Raw genomic sequence first — 21,618 nt, 5'->3', positions numbered from 1 at the left:
TAAATAAAGTTTGGACATTTATATATTTAGAATCATCTAAAATGATTTCACAAAAATATGTGTATTTTGGTATTTACTGTAAAACATTCTTCAACTCAGCTCTGCTGCTAAAACAAACTTAAAGGACTGTGCTTGTCCTTGATTAGAGAGACACAGGAGCATAACGATCTCAGTCACAGAGTGTGTGATTGCGACCAGGCTTGGAGGTGGAGGGGCCCGCCGACGCCAACGCCTATTTCAGCTGTCAAAAGATGCATATTCAGCTGTAATGCATTGCCAAGTCCCTGCATGGCAATATACGCCGCTAGTCAATTAGTGGTTGGCATCTGACATTGGCGTGCAAGTCACTGGATGTGCATGGCAGTGATATCATGTGCTGCCCGTCGCTTGCGCTCTGAAGTTAGCTGCCGGCTTCTGCGCTGGCCACAGAAGAGCATGTCACACATTTGTGGGAATGGAAGAAGGCAAGTAGAATTGTTTCTTTTTTTATACTTAAAGAACAGCAGCAGGAGAGTGAACATATATACCAGGATGGGCCCAGGATGGGAGACATATATACCAGGATGGGCCCAGAATAAGGGACATATATACCAGGATGGGGGACATATATACCAGGACGGGCCCAGGACGGATGACATATATACCAGGATGAGCCCAGGACGGGGGACTTATATACCAGGATGGGCCCAGGATGGGGGACATATATACCAGGATGGGCCCAGGATGGGGGACATATATACCATGATGGGGGACATATATACCAGGATGGGCCCAGGATGGGGGACATATATACCAGGATGGGCCCAGAATGGGGGACATATATACCAGGATGAGCCCAGGATGGGGAACATATATACCAGGATGAGCCCAGGATGGGGGACATATATACCAGGATGGGCCCAGGATGGGGGACATATATACCAGGATGGGCCTAGGATGGGGGACATATATAAAAGGATGGGCCCAGGATGGGGGACATATATACCAGGATGGGCCCATAATGGGGGACATATATACCAGGATGGGCCCAGAATGGGGGTCATATATACCAAGGTGGGGGGCATATATACCAGGATGGGCCCAGAATGAGGGACAAATATACCAGTATGTGCCCAGAATGGGGGACATATATACCAGGATGGGGGGCATATATACCAGGATGGGCCCAGAATGAGGGACAAATATACCAGTATGTGCCCAGAATGGGGGACATATATACCAGGATGGGGGGCATATATACCAGGATGGGCCCAGAATGGGAGACAAATATACTAAGATGGGCCCAGAATGGGGGACATATATACCAGGATAGACCCAGATTGCGGGACATATATACCAGGATGGGGGGCATATATACCAGGATGGACCCAGGATGGGGTTCATTATTGCATAATGGATGGGAGGGGCACATATGTCCTTATAAGATTTAGAACACTAAAAGGGCCCATACATCTGATCAACATAAAGGGGGGGGAGGGATGTCTACTACTTTTTTCAACCAGCAAGGACTTTTAATTAGCCTATGTGGCAACGTTTCGGTTCCATATCAGAACCTTTCTAAAGTGCTGCTTATTTGTCTATTCATATTATAGTGGACTAAAAGGTTAAATGTCCAAAAAGCTTTGCACCCATATTATAGTATTTTTGGTGCTGCTTCGCTATATTTTTTTTCTATGTAGTACATAGATAGATATTACATAGATAGACATATTTTAGATAAATGACTCAACTTTTTATCTATTTATGTAATTTCTATAGATGTGTAATAGATAAATAGATAAGTCACCTACCTAGATCTATGAATTGACTAACACATTTTATATCTATTTATTTATGCAATGTATCCATGTAATATCTATTTGCCTATCTTCTTATCTTTCATTCTATCCATGCATCATCTGATTTATTTAAAAAATGTCTCCTAAAATTAGGACATTTACAAGATGCCAGAATAACAATAACTAGTTTGTACAATTGTAACCCCAAATTTCTGAACTGGTGGAGAACATAAAGAGTTCCCCATACCAGTTGACAATTATTGGGACCCTCCAATTAGTCAGGTCAATTTAGTAAAAAAAAAACCCATACTCTAAAACAAATTCCACCCAAGGTCTGTGAACATTTTTTTTATCTCTATTTAGTGTAGTGATCATCAGAAAAAAAGTCTACCAAGATCTGCCAACCGGAAGTAGGTTATTTTCAAGATGGTGGTTTAAAACCGTCAAAATCGGCAAATTCCTCTAACAATCTTATTTTTAAGGGTCTTCTACTTTCCTATTATTTTTTAACTTTCTTGTTTTATCAGATCAAGCATTTTATGGTATTAACTGTATGTTTCTTTTGTTCCAAAATGAGTACTAATCTTAGTGAGAAGTGTCCCGTCTGCAAAGAAAGTTTGACAGAAGGCGCGGTAAACCAAGTTCTTGAGAAGGACGCTGATGGCATAAATGCAGCAAGTATTCTGAGAGGTGACAGTGTTGTTGTCACTGTTAGCTGTAAAGTGCATGTGCAATGTCGAAAATGTTGTATGAATAAAAAAGACATTCATTTGATGAACCGTGAGTCCAGTAAACCCGAACCGAGGAAAAGTGAACGAGCGTCTGCCAGGCCTTTCGTGAGTTGGCATGGTTGTCTTTTCTGTGGGACACTTGTTTCCCTTGGAGGTTCTGACTACAGCTACGTAAGGACAGATACATTTGCCAGGACCATCAAGGATTGCTGTGAAAGTTATTCAGATGACAGGTCATTAAAAGTAAAAGGGAGAATTGAGTACTATGGTGGAGATCTTCATGCAGCTAACTGCATATATCATCATGTATGTAGTGTAAAAATATAGATATGATCTGCAACACCAATTTCGGGATGCTTAATATGGTTCTGCGGAAAAGCGTAGGAAATCAGTATTCGAAAAACGTTTAAAAGGTAATCATGTCCATTATTCCTGTGCGAATGCAGGTAAGAACCTTCTGATATAATAAGTCTTGCCAGTTAAGAGATGCTTGTTATTTTCGGTTGCAATAGTACAATTTCTTTGGCTGCCTTGCGTTACCAGACACTCACGAAGAAAGTGGTCACAGCCAAATCGTTTGTTTGTGAGAGTGTGAACTGTGATAGCAGCAGGAGAGCATTAGGACACTGTGGGTTTTGCCTGGCTGAGCTAAGAGCAGGGGCAGACCGGGAGACCCTGTCTGTTCTGAGGGTGTCTGCTGTGTGAGACGCTGGAAGTAGGGTCTGAGAACTGTGAGGACTGAACTTCAACAAGACTCTCTCTCTACAAGTTTTCCTGTGGGGGTTGTTAACCCCTGGCCCTGGTGAAGCTGTGTCCCTGCTTAAGAAGGAGTGCTGAGCTGGGGAAAGCTGTGTGGCTCTTTGGAGTTTTGTGGAAGTCCATGCTGAGTGGACTAGAGACTTTGTGCTGAACGAGCCAAGTGTCGAGTGAGAGGGAAAGAGACTGAAGATATCATCTCTGTGATGGAGCACGTGGTCGGTGGTCTAGAAAACAGTGAGTGACTGCGAGAGGAGAGACGGGGTCCGGTGCCATTCACATTGAGAGGATACTGACAAGCCCTGTGAAGAGATCTTCCCAGACCTTCACCTGAGGCTAAAGGACTAAAGTCCCCAGCGTGTGGGCTCGGCATAGGCCGACAAGACAAGGAACCTTTGTTGTTTTTGTAAATGTTGCTTTTTATTTGGCGCAAAAGTTTTCCAGGACTAACAGCAGCCACCGCGATTCACAGGCCTGTGATAGACCACATCTGAGGTTAACGGTACCGTAACTTTAAGATACCCGGGTATCCCTATACTAGGGGTATAAGAGCAATTGGTATAGTTTCATGCATTGTTATTGTTAATAGTGGTGTGCCATCTCAGGGGTCCCTATAGAACACCCTCACTAGATTGACACAGTGTTTAGGTAAAATTGTTCCAGATCTTTAGAATAATTCACACAAGCTGGAAACCTTGAGATAGGCACATTGATTTCAGCTTTTGCTGATTGTGTGTAGTTAGTAGAGACAGTGTCCCAGGTAGAACCTGAGACTGATTCATGCAATACTGAATTTTAGTCTAATTCCTGTTTTAGTAAAGAAAGTGTTGTTTATTTCTGTCTCTGTCTCAGTTTGTGACTCACTGGATCTCTCTCGGACCTCCGGTAATTACATGTTCATCCAGAACATCTTCCTCCAACTGAGTCTTCCAACAAATTCCATTCTCTAAGAGTATACTACCAGACCATGACATGGATGAGTACGGCTAGCGAGATGAATCCTGTGGATTGGGGTTGAAAGCTTGATGTAGATAAACTTGTATCAGTAATGTGTGATATAAATGTTGCACCAGACACTCTACTGAAAATTGTACATTGTAGTTGGTCAGATACAGTAGAGGACAATGATGAGGACTAATAGACAGTGAAGTTTTGACTTTTATACCGTCACATTGGAGCACAATATTATAACCTAATTTAAAGTATTCTTTGTTAAAGTAAGTATTTTGTATTAAAAATAGTCCTGGTTACAATATAGTTAAAATTTGTTGTGATAATGAAAAAATACCACGAAATGCTGCTTACATACAATACAGACCAAAAGTTTGGACACACCTTCTCATTTAAAGATTTTTCTGTATTTTCATGACTATGAAAATTGTACATTCACACTGAAGGCATCAAAACTATGAATTAACACATGTGGAATTATATACTTAACAAAAAAGTGTGAAACAACTGAAAATATGTCTTATATTCTAGGTTCTTCAAAGTAGCCACCTTTTGCTTTGATGACTGCTTTGCACACTCTTGGCATTCTCTTGATGAGCTTCAAGAGGTAGTCACCGGAAATGGTCTTCCAACAATCTTGAAGGAGTTCCCAGAGATGCTTAGCACTAGTTGGCCCTTTTGCCTTCACTCTGCGGTCCAGCTCACCCCAAACCATCTCGATTGGGTTCAGGTCTGGTGACTGTGGAGTCCAGGTCATCTGGCGTAGCACCCCATCACTCTCCCTCTTGGTCAAATAGCCCTTACACAGCCTGGAGGTGTGTTAGGGGTCATTGTCCTGTTGAAAAATAAATGATGGTCCAACTAAATGCAAACCGGATGGAATAGCATTCTACTGCAAGATTCTGTGGTAGCCATGCTGGTTCAGTATGCCTTCAATTTTGAATAAATCCCCAACAGTGTCACCAGTAAAACAGCCCCACACCATCACACCTCCTCCTCCATGTTTCACGGTGGAAACCAGGCATGTAGAGTCCATCCGTTCACCTTTTCTGCGTCGCACAAAGACACGGTGGTTGGAACCAAAGATCTCAAATTTGGACTCATCAGACCAAAGCACAGATTTCCACTGGTCTAATGTCTATTCCTTGTGTTCTTTAGCCCAAACAAGTCTCTTCTGCTTGTTGCCTGTCCTTAGCAGTGGTTTCCTAGCAGCTATTTTATGATGAAGGTCTGCTGCACAAAGTCTCCTCTTAACAGTTGTTGTAGAGATGTGTCTGCTGCTAGAACTCTGTGTGACATTGACCTGGTCTCTAATCTGAGCTGCTGTTAACCTGCGATTTCTGAGGCTGGTGACTCGGATAAACTTATCCTCAGAAGCAGGGGTGACTCTTGGTCTTCCTTTCCTGGGGCGGTCCTCATGTGAGCCAGTTTCTTTGTAGCGCTGGATGGTTTTTGCAACTGCACTTGGGGACACTTTCAAAGTTTGCCCAATTTTTCAGACTGACTGACCTTCATTTCTTAAAGTAATGATGGCCACTCTTTTTTCTTTACTTAGCTGCTTTTTTCTTGCCATAATACAAATTCTAATAGTCTGTTCAGTAGGACTATCAGCTGTGTATCCACCAGACTTCTGCACAACACAACTGATGGTCCCAACCCCATTTATAAGGCAAGAAATCCCACTTATTAAACCTGACAGGGCACACCTGTGAAGTGAAAACCATTTCCGGTGACTACCTCTTGAAGCTCATCAAGAGAATGCCAAGAGTGTGCAAAGCAGTCATCAAAGCAAAAGGTGGCTACTTTGAAGAACCTAGAATATAAGACATATTTTCAGTTGTTTCACGCTTTTTTGTTAACTATATAATTCCACATATGTTAATTGATAGTTTTGATGCCTTCAGTGTGAATGTACAAGTTTCATAGTCATGAAAATACAGAAAAATCTTTAAATGAGAAGGTGTGTCCAAACTTTTGGTCTGTACTGTATTTCGACCTAATAAGCGGTATTGCTCCGATATTATTCACTGTTGGTCACCATTTTGATCCCATAGGCAAAATGTGTTGGTTTAAATTAATTCATTGACCATAAAAACCATAAGTTTGATGAATAAATAAGTGTGGTACAATTAGAAATAAGAAAGCTATAAGACTTTGTCCGATTTTGAAGGTTTTTGAAGACCATCTTAAAAATAACCCACTTCTGGTTGGAAGATCTTGGTAGACTTTTTTATGTTGATCTGTACACTTGGTAGAGACAAAAAACATTCACAGACCTTTTGTTGGAATTTGTTTTAGGTCTAATGTTATATTCACCCTATTAAATAGTGTGATGAATAATTTTATTATTAGCACACATGGAATACTTTCTTCAAAGTCTCCTGATTTGTACTTTGGAGGATATTAGTGGGTGCACGTGGACCTCTGCTGCAATTCCTTAATTTAAAGGGTCAGCCCTGCTGATTGTTCCCTTAGGAAAAAAATATTACAGTTAAACTCAGAATAAAGTATCACGTACTTCCTTTCTCCATTTCAGTAAGAGCTTTATCCCCTTGACTCTGTAGCGTCACCAGAGTAAAATACACTCCTTTTCTCTCCAGCAGCTCATCGTGGGTTCCTCTCTCCACCGCCCGGCCATGCTCAAATCCAATGATGACATCTGCGTTTTTGATTGTGGACAGCCGATGTGCAATAGAAATGGATGTGCGTCCAAAACGAACCTAGTCACAAAATATTTTGCATCCTAATCACACGATACATACAGATGTGTCCACGCATACCTTTCTTCCAATTTTGTTAGTTTTTCACGACACAAATTCATGTCACAACCACTGGATGACCACAAAGAGCATAAACATCTCCCTACAGAGTATCACAAACTATTTTTTTATTTATTTTTTAAAATTGGTCATCTGGCCTCAAACATGTCGGCAAATACAGAGCCAAAAGGGGAGGTAAAGAAGGACACATGCATTCCCTCACTTTTCATATAATTAGCCAACAAATAAGACCTCACTGTACTGTCATATAAACACAAAGGAGAACTATATGGGATCATCATGTACATGCAATGATTTAAACTAATATTTAATGCAACTTGGTATAATATATATATAACTCTTATGTGAGGTTTATATTCTATAGCGCCCCCTAATTTTTTTCTTATATTATACTCTATTTTAGATTTGCATTATATTGAAATTATACCTGATCTTTCTTAGGCCATGTGAACACTTTCAGTATGTGGTCAGTATTCTACATCAGTATTTGTAAGCTAAAACCAGGTGAGGCAGGTAAATACAGAAGTGGTGACGTGTTTCTATTGTACTTTTCTGCAGACTGTTCCACTCTTGGTTTTGGCTTACAAATACTGACCAAATACTGAACGTGTGAACATGGCCTGAAATGGAAAATATTTTACAATAATTGTAATTTTTAAATCATAAAATCTATCAAATATTGTATTGTATTGTATTATATCGTTCTTATTGTATTTACAACTATAATGGAACAGTGTCTTCCAAAGCCTGGCCGAGTGTGTGCTGTAATTATTTTCCAAGAGAGGAGTTAACTCTTAATATACCAGACTGCTCTCTCCATTCCATTGATTTCTATATAGCAGTTAGCTGCTCACCTTCCTCCCCCTCCCTTTCAGCTCCTGACTGAGCTTCTCTTATCAGTTCAGCATTGTCACATTCTCCCCAGCATTGGTAGCTTCCAGACAAGTTTTCATAAGCACGACTCTGAGTCCTGTGCTTGGTTACAAGCTCTTTTATCTCTATATGTAAATATAAACAGTGTAGACTAAGAATGATGATAGACCATTAATGTGTTGTGGCAGGCCAAAACTTCTGTCCAGGACTGTCACTAAAGGAGGAGCACCTGCTCTCCAAGCAACCTGGAAATAAGGAGCTTGAAGAGCTGAGAGCTATTCAAGAGAACTTGAGAATACACCTGTAAAACATTTGTCCATTATATTTTTAAATAGTTTTCACTAAAACTAAAGGTATTATAATGACAATGAATGGCTGCTCACCTACCATGCACCATTACATGGCATTGTGGTCACTGATCGGCTGCGGTCTTTACATTCTATCTAAACTGCAAAATTCTATCTTCCTACATGGATGGAATGGGAAGGCTGCAGCCAATCAGTGGCCACTGATTGGCTGCAGTGATCACGTCCCCCCACCAGAAAAGGAAAGGAGAATGATGTATCTGTGGGGTTCCAGTAGGTGAGTATCTGCTCTTCGTTGTTTTAATACACCTACGGGTCCATTTTTACTATAAAAAAACATAGGACTACCCATTTAAGGATTTATTGCTAGAGATTGTTAGCAAAGCTTTACCTTATCTAAGGCCTCTTGGACAATAGCTTCACTTTCATTATCCAGAGCAGACGTGGCCATATCAAGAAGGAGGATCCTGGGATTCCTGACAAGGGCCCTTGCAATGGCAATTCTCTGCTTCTGCCCTCCGCTCATCTGTCCTCCGCCTGCTCCAACCATGGTGTCAAATTGCTAAAATAATAAATAAAAGTGTTATGATCTTATGGAATATTAGACGACACGTGCATACAGTATATCCATATATACAACCGCACGACCTCTAACAACTGGAAGTAAAGCAGTAAATGCAAACCAACAAAAGCCATGAACGCTGCAGAAGATTTTTCATAAGACCCTTTTTATAGCCCCAATGTTACGTAGATAGAACAGTTTAATAAGGACTGATGTTCATCAAGTTCAACCAAAGAAGGAGAGAGAAAATGGATAAGAGAAGGTCTGGGGGTAAATTTTAGAAATTTGTTTCCCTCTGATCAAGAGAAAGGCAAATAAAATAAGGCATAAGCCAATTTGACATAAAAGAGGAAAATGTCCTTCCTGATCTTGAGATTCGACAAGATCTTGAGATCCTGTCGAATCTCAAGGATTCTACAGGATTCAATATAAAAATCACATGTGGTATTTTATTTTAAAAAATCATCTAAGCCTTTTTTGAAGCCATCAATTGTTCCCACTTTCACCATCTCCCATGGTTGTCAAAGTCATAGATTCACATTTGTCATGGTAAAGAGCCTAATCTCCTCTGCGGATTGAACTTTTATTTTCTCCAAATGTAGGGAATGTCCTCTTGTTTAACATGTAATGAGCACAGTCCGTTTATATACAAATTACTCATGGGTTCCCCTATACATTTAATACAGGAAAAAGGTATACATTTGTACTGTTTTAGCCAGTAGATAGAAAAATATTAAGATTTGAGAGTCCTCAGTGGTTGATACCTTTTAATGGTTAACTGAAAAGATGGTAACAAATTGCAAGCTTTCCAGACTACTCAGGCCTCTTCATCAGGCCATTTCTATGCCTGATGAAGAGACCTGAGTAGTCTCAGTAGCTTGCAATTTGTTACTATCTTTTCAGTTAGCCATTAAAAGGTATCAACCACTGAGGACTCTCAAATCTTAATATTTTCATAGACATCTAAGACATCCAATCAGAAACTTTAAGCCCCCTTTCAAACCATTTGTAAACTGTTAAAAGATAAGTCAGTTTCTCCTTTTGTGATCTGATAATGAAGCTTCAACAGCAAGAAATCACATTCTGAATTTCTGTATATATGTGTTTGGAAGTGCATTGGGGCGTGATCATGCACTTACAGCTTCTCAGTCTCACACTGTATTCTTTACTAGCAGCACCCTTTCCTGGCTGATTGATAGGTCGTTTGCCTGATAAGCAGTCATTGACTGTCAATCAGTCAGGGCAGGGTGCTGCTTGTTTGGAAATACAGAATGAGGCCGAGGAGCTGTAAGTGCATCGTAACACCCCAATGCACTTCCAAACACATCTATACAGAACTTCAATATGCGATTTCATGTTGCTGGAGCACTGCTTTGTTGTCATAACGGGATCAACTGGCATATCTTTTAAAGGGCTACACAGTCATATAAATGGTTTGGGTAGAGAATATTAGTTACTGACAGGATCCCTTTAAGTCTACACAAATTTAATTATTTTAACCATTCCTCCAAACTATGATCCTTCATTCCCTCTCTCAGTTTTGTAAGTCTTCTTTTTTAACTTTTTCAAACATCAGAGCATCCTTCCCATAAATCTGTGCCCAGAAGTGATTTGCATATTCCAGATCAGTGCACACTAATGATATGTAAAGTAGTATTATACATTTGCCCTGTGAGTCCATGTGATTATAGATACATCAAAAGGTATAGATAATCTATCTATCTATTTATCAAATCAATTAAAATACATAAAATGAGAACAATGGGGATAGGGGAAAATATATGTAAGTGGGTTAAGAATTGGCTCAGTGATAGGAAACAAAGGGTGGTTATTAATGGAAAGCACTCAGACTGGGTCTCAGTTAACAGTGGGGTACCACAGGGGTCAGTATTGGGCCCCCTTCTTTTTAACATATTTATTAATGACCTTGTAGGGGGCATACAGAGTAATATTTCAATATTTGCAGATGACACTAAACTCTGCAGGGTAATCAATACAGAGGAGGACAATTTTATATTACAGGAGGATCTATGTAAACTAGAAGCTTGGGCTGATAAATGGCAAATGAGCTTTAATGGGGATAAATGTAAGGTAATGCACTTGGGCAGAGGAAATAAAATGTATAATTATATGATTAATTGTAAAACACTGGGCAAAACTGTCACTGAAAAAGACCTGGGTGTATTGGTGGACGACAAGCTCACGTTTAGTGGCCAGTGTCAGGCTGCTGCTGCAAAGGCAAATAAAATAATGGGATGCATTAAAAGAGGCATAGATGCTCATGAGGAGAACATAATTTTACCTCTATACAAGTCATTAGTGCGACCACACTTGGAATACTGTGTACAGTTCTGGTCTCCGGTGTATAGGAAAGACATAGCTGAACTAGAGCGGGTGCAGAGAAGAGCGACCAAGGTTATTAGACGACTGGGGGGTCTGCAATACCAAGACAGGTTATTACACTTGGGGTTATTTACTGTGGAAAAAAGAAGGCTTAGGGGTGATCTTATTACTATGTACAAGTATATGAGGGGACAGTACAAAGACCTTTCTACTGATCTTTTTACTCTGAGGCCTGAGACGAGGACAGGGGGGCATCTTCTACGTCTGGAGGAAAGAAGGTTTAATCATAATCACAGACGGGGATTCTTTACTGTAAGAGCAGTGAGACTATGGAACTCTCTGCCACATGATGTTGTAATGAGTGATTCACTGTTAAAATTTAAGAAGGGCATGGATGCCTTTCTTGAAAAGTATAAAATTACAGGTTATAAATACTAGATTCCTTGATAGGGCGTTGATCCAGGGAACTAGTCTGATTGTCGTATGGAGTCAGGAAGGAATTATTTTCCCCAATGTGGAGCTTAGTGTTTGCCACATGGTTTTTTTTGCCTTCCTCTGGATCAACATGTTAGGCTATGGGTTGAACTAGATGGACTTAGTCTTCCTTCAACCTTAAAAACTATGTTACTATTAGTGTTGAGCCACCCCCGTAGTGTTCGAGTTCGGTTCGGTTCGTCGAACACCCGTGTGTTCGCCGAACTGTTCGTCGAACTGTTCGTCGAACACCTTCGAACACCGTTAAAACCAATGGCAGGCAAACAAAAACACATAGAAACACATAGAAAACACCTTCAAAGGTGTCCAAAAGCTGACAAACTGCTCAGAAGACACAACTAACACATGGAAAAGTGACAAGTACATATAGTCATGCGAAAAGAAAAGAGGTGGAGGAGTAAATGGAGGGGGAGACACAGATATAGGCATGTCATGCCCTTCTAAAATCCAAAAAGTGAGAAGCCGACACGTTCAGTCCGCTCCAGCCCGTGCCACCTCCGTGTCGCCGGGTTTGTGCCAGAGCCGTGGTGAACCCTGACGGCCAGCCCCCCTCTCCCAATACTGGTGCCTGTCCGCTGGTGGGTCGAGCGAGCCCCCCTGTGGTGGAGGCAGCTCTAAGCTTTTTAATTTAAATTGTCTCTCTAATTTGAATGAATACACTTTAAATCCATTTACAAGGATCTATTGGAGGGCAAGTCTCATGCCAGCAGCCGCGTAATTCCAGCTCCAGTAGCGTCCACTAAAGCTGCTGAAGTTAAAAAGCTTTTATAAGGATCGAGCTCGGCTGTCCACCGCAAGGCATCCTACTGCCAGTCCCAGCCCCTATGCCTTGGGGTGCCTCCTGATGCTCTTCACTGAGTATCCCGTGGTCCCGAAGCATTTCCTTTGAAAAAATTAAGTGTCCAAACTACAGGTGGTGTAGCTTGCTTAACAGCCGGGATAATCCGCTGACTAGCAGACACTGCTACTAGGCACAAAGTATTTCCTGGGCTAGATGCAGTTAAAAATTTGTAATTAGATACTCTCGTTGGATGCTGAGAAAGCATTCCATAGAGTCTCCTGGCATGCCATATATGATTCTCTTAAAAAGCTTGGGGTAGGGGTCTAGGGGACCCTTTTATAGCCAAAATCACGGCCCTGTATCACAATACATCACCTAGGCTGAAGATAAATGGAACTGTAGCACCCTGAGGGCTCGGTTGCTACAGAGGTATTGCACCTCACCCAGAGGTGTGATATCTCACTCTCAGGTAAGGATGGAGTGTGGATCAGGACCCGACACCTGCATGCATTACACCACATTGCCGTGGGGCAGGGCGACCAATATGCCTCTGAGATGGGCACGACAGTCCCTGTCCCTGGCTGGAGTGGGGGGAGGGAACACTGAGGAAGGGGAACCCTGTAGTGCAGGAGCAGGGAGGAAGCAGTTCCTGGGTGCATTGAGAAGGGAGTATAAAAGGTGGGCACCTTCTTAGTTCAGTGCAGAGAAGTCTGAGCAGAAGTGGCAGGGAGCAGGGGCTCTGCATGAGCTCTGCTCCGGAGGTGGGCCTAGTAACAGAGGCCCAGGCCTGAAAGAGGGAGAAGGAAGGAAGAGGAGCAGAGAAGGCTCCAGGAACGAGGAATGAAGGGATCCCAGGGGTGCGGACGGGCGAGTCGCCACCGCACGCCCGAATCCACCTGCGTGGAGGGGTCAGGCCAAAGGGGGAGACCGGTCCCCGAAACTAGTGGAGGCAGGAAACGACCCTCAGCTAGAAACCGAAGGCTGTGACATTTTATGTGGCGCAGCCCCTCGCTACACCCGCTAGGAAGGCACCACATAGGGTCAGGGAAACTGGCGCCAAGTTTACCAAGAGGAGGCCCGAGGCAGCCGGACAGAAGGGTTGGTGAGAAAGGCCAGACAAAGGACACACAAAGGGGGTCCTGTGAAGCGCTCCAAAGTTATCTGGGAGTTGTCTGAGCCCCTCACCTGGTGAGCACAGTACGACGTGGGCAGCCGTTACCTGCAGACGTGGTCTGGATAATAAGAACTGTGAGTAAAGGCCCTGGACTGCATCACTGACTCCGTGTCGTTACTGCTGCTGCCCTGCACCATCACCCGCATCCTCCGCATACACTGCCCTGAGGCTATACTCCTCCCGTGGGGAGTTATGCTATGCTCTGCTGCACCCACAACACCAGCCTCAGCGGTCTGCCCTGCAGCGGCGGTTCACTCTGACCGCAATCCACGGGTGGCGTAGTCGGACATTTAAACATCAAAACCACATAAATAGTTCCGCCACTGGTTTGACCACCCTGAGCCACGGAACCGGGTCGCCGCCACGAAGACTACAACCACCAGCATCCACCAAAAAGGGTCCGGCTCCGGGTGTCCCAAGGCCCAGGGGGTGCATCAGAACATTTTCATCACCTTTCACAATCACCAATGGGACAAGGCAGGGATGTCCTCTGTCCCCTCTCTTATACATCCTAGTGATGGAGCACCTGCTCTCATCAATTCGCCATAACCCCAATATTAGGTGGATTGAGGTGGGAAGCACCGAGTACAAGTGCTCTCTATTTGCTGATGATGTCCTAGTATATATCACTCAATCAGATATATCCATCCATGCTGTTATGGCTGAAATAGATCACTTTGTTACATGGTCAAATTTTAAAATCAATGCAGCGAAGTCTGAGGCCCTCGATGTCTCCCCAAATCCATATAGGATTCCATCCAGTCCAACTTTCCCTTTGCCTGGCCCTCACAGGGTATCAAATACTTAGGAATTCCTATTCATAGAGACCTCTCCCATCTATGTTATCTTAATTTTGGGCCCTTTATTGAACAACTCCATACAGACCACGGTTGGCAAGTTAGAACTGTAAGATTCACTACGTGAACCACTGGTGTTTTGTGGAAAAGCACATGTACACTGTGTTCCAAATTATTATGCAAAAAGTGTTTAGGAGTGATAAGGGAAGAATTTGTTTGTTTGTCAGTTAAACTCATTGATGGTGATGTGTGTCGGGGCTCTTTATATCACTGTAAGCAATTGCAGACACCTGTGCTAATTAGTTTGGCAGGTGTGTCCAATGAAAGGCAAGACTACTTAAGAAGGCTGTCTCACATTATTAAGCAGCCTACATTTTCTGCCAAAATGGGAAAGAAAAAGGATGTGTCGGCTGCTGAGAAGCAACAAATTGTGGAGTGTTTAGGTCAAGGCATGACTACAATCAACATTGTGCGATGATCAGGATGAAGTGTCTTGGCAATCAAGAAGTATGTAGCTGATTCACAGTACACACGTGTGCGTGCTGATAAGGGCAAATTGAGGACTCTTTCCTACAGGCAATTACGTCAGGTTAAAAGAGCAGCGGCAAAAAAGCCTTGTCATAGCAGCAGACAAGTTTTTGAAGCTGCTGGTGCCTCCAACGTCCCCCGAACAACAAGATGCAGGGTCCTTCAGAGGTTTGCAGCTGTGCATACGCCATCCTTTCGACCTCCTCTATCCACTTCACACAAGCAGAAATGGCTCCAGTGGGCCAAACATTACATGAAGACTGATTTCAAAACTGTTTTGTTCACGGATGAGTGCCGTGCAGCGCTCGATGGTCCAGATGGATGGAGTGGAGGATGGCTGGTTGATGGACACCCCACGCAAACACGGCTACAGCGCCAACAAGGAGGAGGTGGAGTAATGTTTTGGGCTGGAATCATGGGGAGAGAGATTGTCGGCCCCTTTAGGATCCCTGACGGCGCTAAAGATGAACTCCATAATGTATGTGGATTTTCTCAAACAGCACTTCCTGCCATGGTTCAAGAAGAAGAACCGTGTATTTCACAGCAAGATCATTTTTTTGCATGATAATGCACCATCTCATGCTGCACATAAAACATCTGCATCTCTGGCTGATATGGGCATAAAAGGGGACAAACTTATGGTGTGACCCCCATGCTCCCCTGACCTCTACCCCATTCAGAACCTCTGGAGCATCATCAAAAGGAGTGTCTATGATGACGGGAGGCAGTTCACATCTAAGCAACAGCTCTGGGAGGGTATTCTGTCCTCATGCAAAACAATTGAAGCAGAAACCATCCAAAACCTGACAAATTCAATGGACGAGAGAGTTCAGAAGCTCCTTTCGAACAAGGGGTCCTATGTGAAAATGTAACATCATCTAGAATAAAGTTTTGAGTTGAAAACTGTTTGATTTCAGTTTCTAATAACCTGCTAATGCTTATAATTTCAAAAATGACCATTTTTTTGGTCTTTATTAAAATGAAAAGGTTGATCGAAAAGTTTGGGGGATCTAAGAGTGTGGCAACCCAGTAGTCATGATTACTTCGAATTCTGACAATATGAGGGTCATGTTGCAGGTAGTGCAGCAAGAAGGCACTTATGTGTCTTGCGCATCTCGGAGCCCCAAAATTATTTTCCGGGCTAGATGCAGCTAAAAATTATTATTAATTTTAAATCTGGTGGAGCTTAGTATAGATGGCCTAATAGGATCAGTGCTGCACACTGCTACAAAGCCCAAATTATTTTCCAGTCAAGATACAGATAAACATGATTAGTAATTTTAAATCTGGTGGAGCTTATTATAGATGGCCTAATAGAATCAGTGCTGCACACTGCTACAAAGCCCAAATTATTTTCCAGCCAAGATACAGATAAACATGATTAGTAATTTGAAAGCTTAAAACGGTTGGTAGGGTGATTTTAACCAATCATCAAGCTTTTACTCTCCCCAGGATGACACAGGGGTAGAAAAGTCGTTTCGGATCCATGATTTGTTCATCTTTATGAACGTGAGTCTGTCTACATTATCAGTGGAGAGCCGCGTGCGCTTATCTGACAGCACACCACCAGCAGCGCTGAAGACACGTTCAGACAGAACGCTGGCTGCGGGGCATGACAAGATCTCCAAGGCGTAAGTGGCTAGCTCCGGCCATTTATCCAGAATGGAAGCCCAAAAGGAGCAAGGGTCCAGTGACACAGTCATGGCTTCAATGTTTACTTGGAGATACTCCTGTACCATCGTCTCTAGGCGTTGACTATGTGTCAGACTTCTTGTCTCCTGTGGCCTTGCAAAGGATGGGCTAAAAAAGTGGTGAAATGATTCCGCAAAATTGATGTTACTAGCAGATACTGTGGTTCTGTTACAGTTTGAGTGCTGAACACTTGACGGTTCCACGGTTGGCAAGTTGGAACTGTGAGATTCACTACGTGCACCACTGGTGTTTTGTGGAAAAGCACATGTAATATTCTGCAACAGTCTCTGCTGATACTCCTGCATGCGTGCATCCCTTTCTATGGCAGGAATAATTTCTGCAAATTTACTTTTGTACCGGGGATCTAACAGTGTGGCAACCCAGTAGTCAGGATTATTTCTAATTCTCACAATTCGAGGGTCATGTTGCAGGTAGTGCAGCAAGAAGGCACTCGTGTGTTGCGCATCCAGGAGCACCAAGTCCCTGTTGTGTTGGTGGCGAGGTAACAATCATGCTTCCTTCCTCTGTCCTCTCCCCCCAACCTCGCACAACAGAAATGTGATCAAGGTCTCCCTCATCTGATGAGTCTTCCATCAGTTCGTCCTCCACTTCTTCCTGGGCTCCTGCACCTTCCTCACTAGTTTGGCTGCTACCATGCGCCCTGGTAAAACCATCTCCCCCACCCACACATGCCTGCCACCTTGGTGCTGCCGACCGTCTGGACCTTGCAGATGTTAGCCCTTCCGCATACCACTCCTCCTCCTCTACTTCCTCCACCTCCTCTTGTGCCACCACCTGACTCCGAAATCTGTTTAACATGTGCTCCAGCATGTAAATCACCGGAATAGTCATGCTGATAATGGCATCGTCAGCACTAAACATCTTCGTCGCCATTTCAAAACTGTGCAGAAGGGTGCATAGGTCCCTGATCTGAGACCACTCCTCCAGCGTGATTTGCCCCACCTCTGGATCTCGTTGGCCCAGGCTATACGTCAGAACGTATTGCACCATGGCTTGTCGGTGCTGCCACAGTCGCTGCAACATGTGCAGAGTTGAATTCCACCGGGTAGGCACATCGCATTTTAGCCGGTGAAGTGGCAGGCCCAACGACTTCTGTAGAGATGTAAGTTGCTGAGCTGCGGGATGCGAACGGCGGAAGTGAGCACACAGCGACCGTGCCCTCTGCAGAAGGCCATCTAGTCCGGGATAGTGGGCTAAAAATTGCTGGACAACCAGGTTCAACACGTGAGCCATACAAGGCACGTGTGTGACATTGCCCCGGCGAAGGGCCGCACCCAGGTTTGCAGCATTGTCACACACGGCCTTCCCTGTTTTCAGGTCCAGTGGAGACAACCATTCATGAAATTGGTTCTCCAGAGCTGACCACAACTCCTCAGCTGTGTGACTCACATTTCCCAGACATTTCAAAGTAAAAACCGCCTGATGACGTTGAGCCCTACTGCCAGCATTGTAAGGAGGTGTGCAGGATCCCTTCTGCGCAGTTAGAAAGCTTGTGGCATGACCAGACAGGCTTTGGGTGCAGGTGGAAGACCGAGAGGAGGTTGAGGAGGCAGAAGGAGTGGAGGAACTTTGACATAAAGAGGATTGACGCACAACTCGTGGGGACGGCAAGACTTGGACAGCAGCCCCTTGTCCTGCTGTCACCATAGTTACACAGTGCCCAGTCAGCGACATGTAACGCCCCTGTCCATGCCTACTCGTCCAAGTGTCTGTGGTGAAATGCACCCTGTAACACACAGAGTTTCTCAAAGAAGCGGTGATGTTGTGTGCGACATGCTGGTGGAGCGCAGGCACACCTTTCTTTGAGAAGTAGTGCCGACTGGGCATCTGGTACTGGGGCACTGCGACGGACATAAGGTCTCGAAAATCCTCTGTGTCCACCAGGCGGAAAGGCAGCATTTCTGTAGCCAAGAGCTTGCAGATGGTGAAATTCAACCTCTTAGCTTTCTCATGGCTAGGAGGAAATGGTCTTTTACTTGTCCACATCTGAGGGACCGAGGGCTGGCTATTGTGCTTAGACAGGGTTGATAAGGGTGTCCCCGGCAAACTGCCGGTCTGTGAGGAAGATGCAGGCGGACATGTTAGGTTGCCTTGATCCAAAGGTGGTGCTATCGATGTCGGACAGCGCTCAACACCAGCTGGTGTTACCACCTCCAAAGAAAATGATGACCTGCCAATCACGCTGGCTATTGCGGGTAAAGAGGTGGCAGGTCTGCGCCCCAAAACAGGTGTGACTGCTGTCCCTCCAGTGACAGAGGATGAAGAGGCCGCGGATGCACAAGATATGGCAGACGGTGGTTGGCCCGGCCGGCTAGGCCGCATTGTAGCACACTGAGCTTCCCACTGCAACTTATGCTTCATGTCCATGTGCCGGTTCATGCATGAAGTACTCAAACTATGTATTTTTTGGCCTCTACTTAGCTTTTGCTGACAAATGTTACAGATAACACGAGTTGGGTCATCTTTATCGATCTGAAAAAATGCCCAGGCTATGCAAGTCTTAGCACCCATGCGACCTGAAGAGCCACCACGACTTGTGGTGAGAGGCAGAGTTGTGTTTGAGGATGCAGTTGTTGACGTGCTTCCAGTACTACGTCTCTGTCCAGGAAGGCGCAACCTGACCTCGTCGTCACTAGCATCTTCCTCCACCTCCTCTGCTGACCTCATCTCTTGGCTGACTGTGGGTTGACAGTAAGTGGGATCTCCAACCTCATCATCTTTACCCTGTGCGTTATCACACCCGTCGTCCTCAGAGCCAACCTGTTCCTGCCCTGACAAAAAACTAAAGTTGTCGCTCCAATCAGGTATTTGAGTCTCATCATCGTCTTCCTCATTGTCTCCACCAACAGGAGTTACAGTTTGGGAATGAGGGTCTACATTATGGTCAGAACCTTCTGCGTCTGGTCCTGGATCCGACTCATAAAGATTCTGGGCATCAGTGCAGATCATTTCCTCGTCTGGATTCACAGAAGCGCTGGAGTCGACCTCTGATTCCCAGGCTATAGTATGAGTAAACAGCTCTGCAGACTCAACCATCTGTTCTACCTCATACTCAGACGGGCAGCTGGAGATTTGGGAGCTGTGAGGAAGCAAGTGCGATTGGGGTGACACCTTTGAGGACTGGAGTATTTGTGATGTTGAAGTTGATGTGGAGGAGAGCCCACTTAAAGGAGCACTTGATATCCGTTGAAGCACCTGCTGTTTTTGTGCCTCATCTGGAATTTGTAGCGATTGGCGTGGCCGTAAGAAAGGGATCTTATCACATTGTCCGCTAAAAGAAGTAGACATTTTAGTTTGGCTGGAAGATGGTCTTTCTTCTGCAGATGTTACTGTTGCTTTAACACCTACCCCACGGACACAACCTTTTTTCCCCTTCCCAACATGCCTATTCCCCTTTCCACCAGCAGCAGGCCTTTTTCCACTCATTTTGGTGGTTAACTAATTCACAACTCTGGAGTTGTTTGCACAAAAAAACAATGGATGGGAACCGAGCAGAGCTGAGTGGCCAAACTGTGGTATTACGCCAAAACTATTGGCTGGGTTAGATGCAGAAAAAAATTATATTCAATTTGCAACCTGATGGAGGTCAGTATAGATGGACTAATAGAACAAGTCCCACACACAGCTAGAAGCCCAAATATTTTTTCAGAGGTAGATGTAGAAAAAAATTGTATTCAGTTTTCAACCTGATGGAGGTCTGTATAGATGGATTAATAGAACAAGTCCCACACACAGCTAGAAGCCCAATATTTTTTCAGAGGTAGATGCAGAAAAAAAATATATTCAGTTTGCAACCTGATGGAGGTCAGTATAGATGGACTAATAGAGAAAGTCGCACACACTGCTAGAAGGCCAAATATTTTTTCAGAGCTAGATGCAGACAAAAAATTATTTTTAATTTGCAACCTGATGGAGGTCAGTATAGATGGACTAATAGAGAAAGTCCCACACACTGCTAGAAGGCCAAATATTTTTTCAGAGCTAGATGCTGATATAAATTATTTTTAATTTGCAACCTGATGGAGGTCAGTATAGATGGACTAATAGAGAAAGTCCCACACACTGCTAGAAGGCCAAATATTTTTTCAGAGCTAGATGCAGACAAAAAATTATTTTGAATTTGCAACCTGATGGAGGTCAGTATAGGTGGACAAGTCCCACACACTGCTAGAAGGCCAAATATTTTTTCAGAGCTAGATGCAGAAAAAAATTATATTCAGTTTGCAACCTGATGGAGGTCACTATAGATGGACTAATAGAACAAGTCCCACACACAGCTAGAAGCCCAAATATTTTTTCAGAGGTAGATGCAGAAAAAAATTATATTCAGTTTGCAACCTGATGGAGGTCTGTATAGATGGATTAATAGAACAAGTCCCACACACAGCTAGAAGCCCAATATTTTTTCAGAGGTAGATGCAGAAAAAAAATATATTCAGTTTGCAACCTGATGGAGGTCAGTATAGATGGACTAATAGAACAAGTCCCACACACTGCTAGAAGGCCAAATATTTTTTCAGAGCTAGATGCAGACAAAAAATTATTTTTAATTTGCAACCTGATGGAGGTCAGTATAGATGGACTAATAGAGAAAGTCCCACACACTGCTAGAAGGCCAAATAGTTTTTCAGAGCTAGATGCAGATATAAATTATTTTTAATTTGCAACCTGATGGAGGTCAGTAAAGATGGACTAATAGAGAAAGTCCCACACACTGCTAGAAGGCCAAATATTTTTTCAGAGCTAGATGCAGAAAAAAATTATATTCAGTTTGCAACCTGATGGAGGTCAGTATAGATGGACTAATAGAACAAGTCCCACACACAGCTAGAAGCCCAATATTTTTTCAGAGGTAGATGCAGAAAAAAAATATATTCAGTTTGCAACCTGATGGAGGTCAGTATAGATGGACTAATAGAGAAAGTCCCACACACTGCTAGAAGGCCAAATATTTTTTCAGAGGTAGATGCAGACAAAAAATTATTTTGAATTTGCAACCTGATGGAGGTCAGTATAGATGGACTAATAGAGAAAGTCCCACACACTGCTAG

General features: G+C 43.6%; 1 protein-coding gene across 2 annotated transcripts in view; it reads right to left on the bottom strand.

Annotated features, from left to right (window-relative positions):
- Nucleotides 1–21,618, bottom strand: part of LOC141161742 (bile salt export pump-like) — a 151,975-nt gene that overhangs the window by 50,846 nt on the left and 79,511 nt on the right. For both annotated transcript variants that reach the window (XM_073647002.1, XM_073647003.1), the window contains 2 exons: nt 8,566–8,736; nt 6,735–6,936 (listed from right to left, as the gene is read on the bottom strand). In XM_073647002.1, the coding sequence (XP_073503103.1) occupies nt 6,735–6,936; nt 8,566–8,736 (373 nt within the window). The remainder of the gene's footprint in view (nt 1–6,734; nt 6,937–8,565; nt 8,737–21,618) is intronic.

The sequence above is a fragment of the Phyllobates terribilis genome, unplaced genomic scaffold (genome assembly GCF_046119375.1).
Source record: "Phyllobates terribilis strain yellow unplaced genomic scaffold, ASM4611937v1 Scaffold_9__5_contigs__length_417890890, whole genome shotgun sequence".
Taxonomy (NCBI): Eukaryota; Metazoa; Chordata; class Amphibia; order Anura; family Dendrobatidae; genus Phyllobates; species Phyllobates terribilis.
This window is presented reverse-complemented; position numbering and strand designations above follow the sequence as displayed.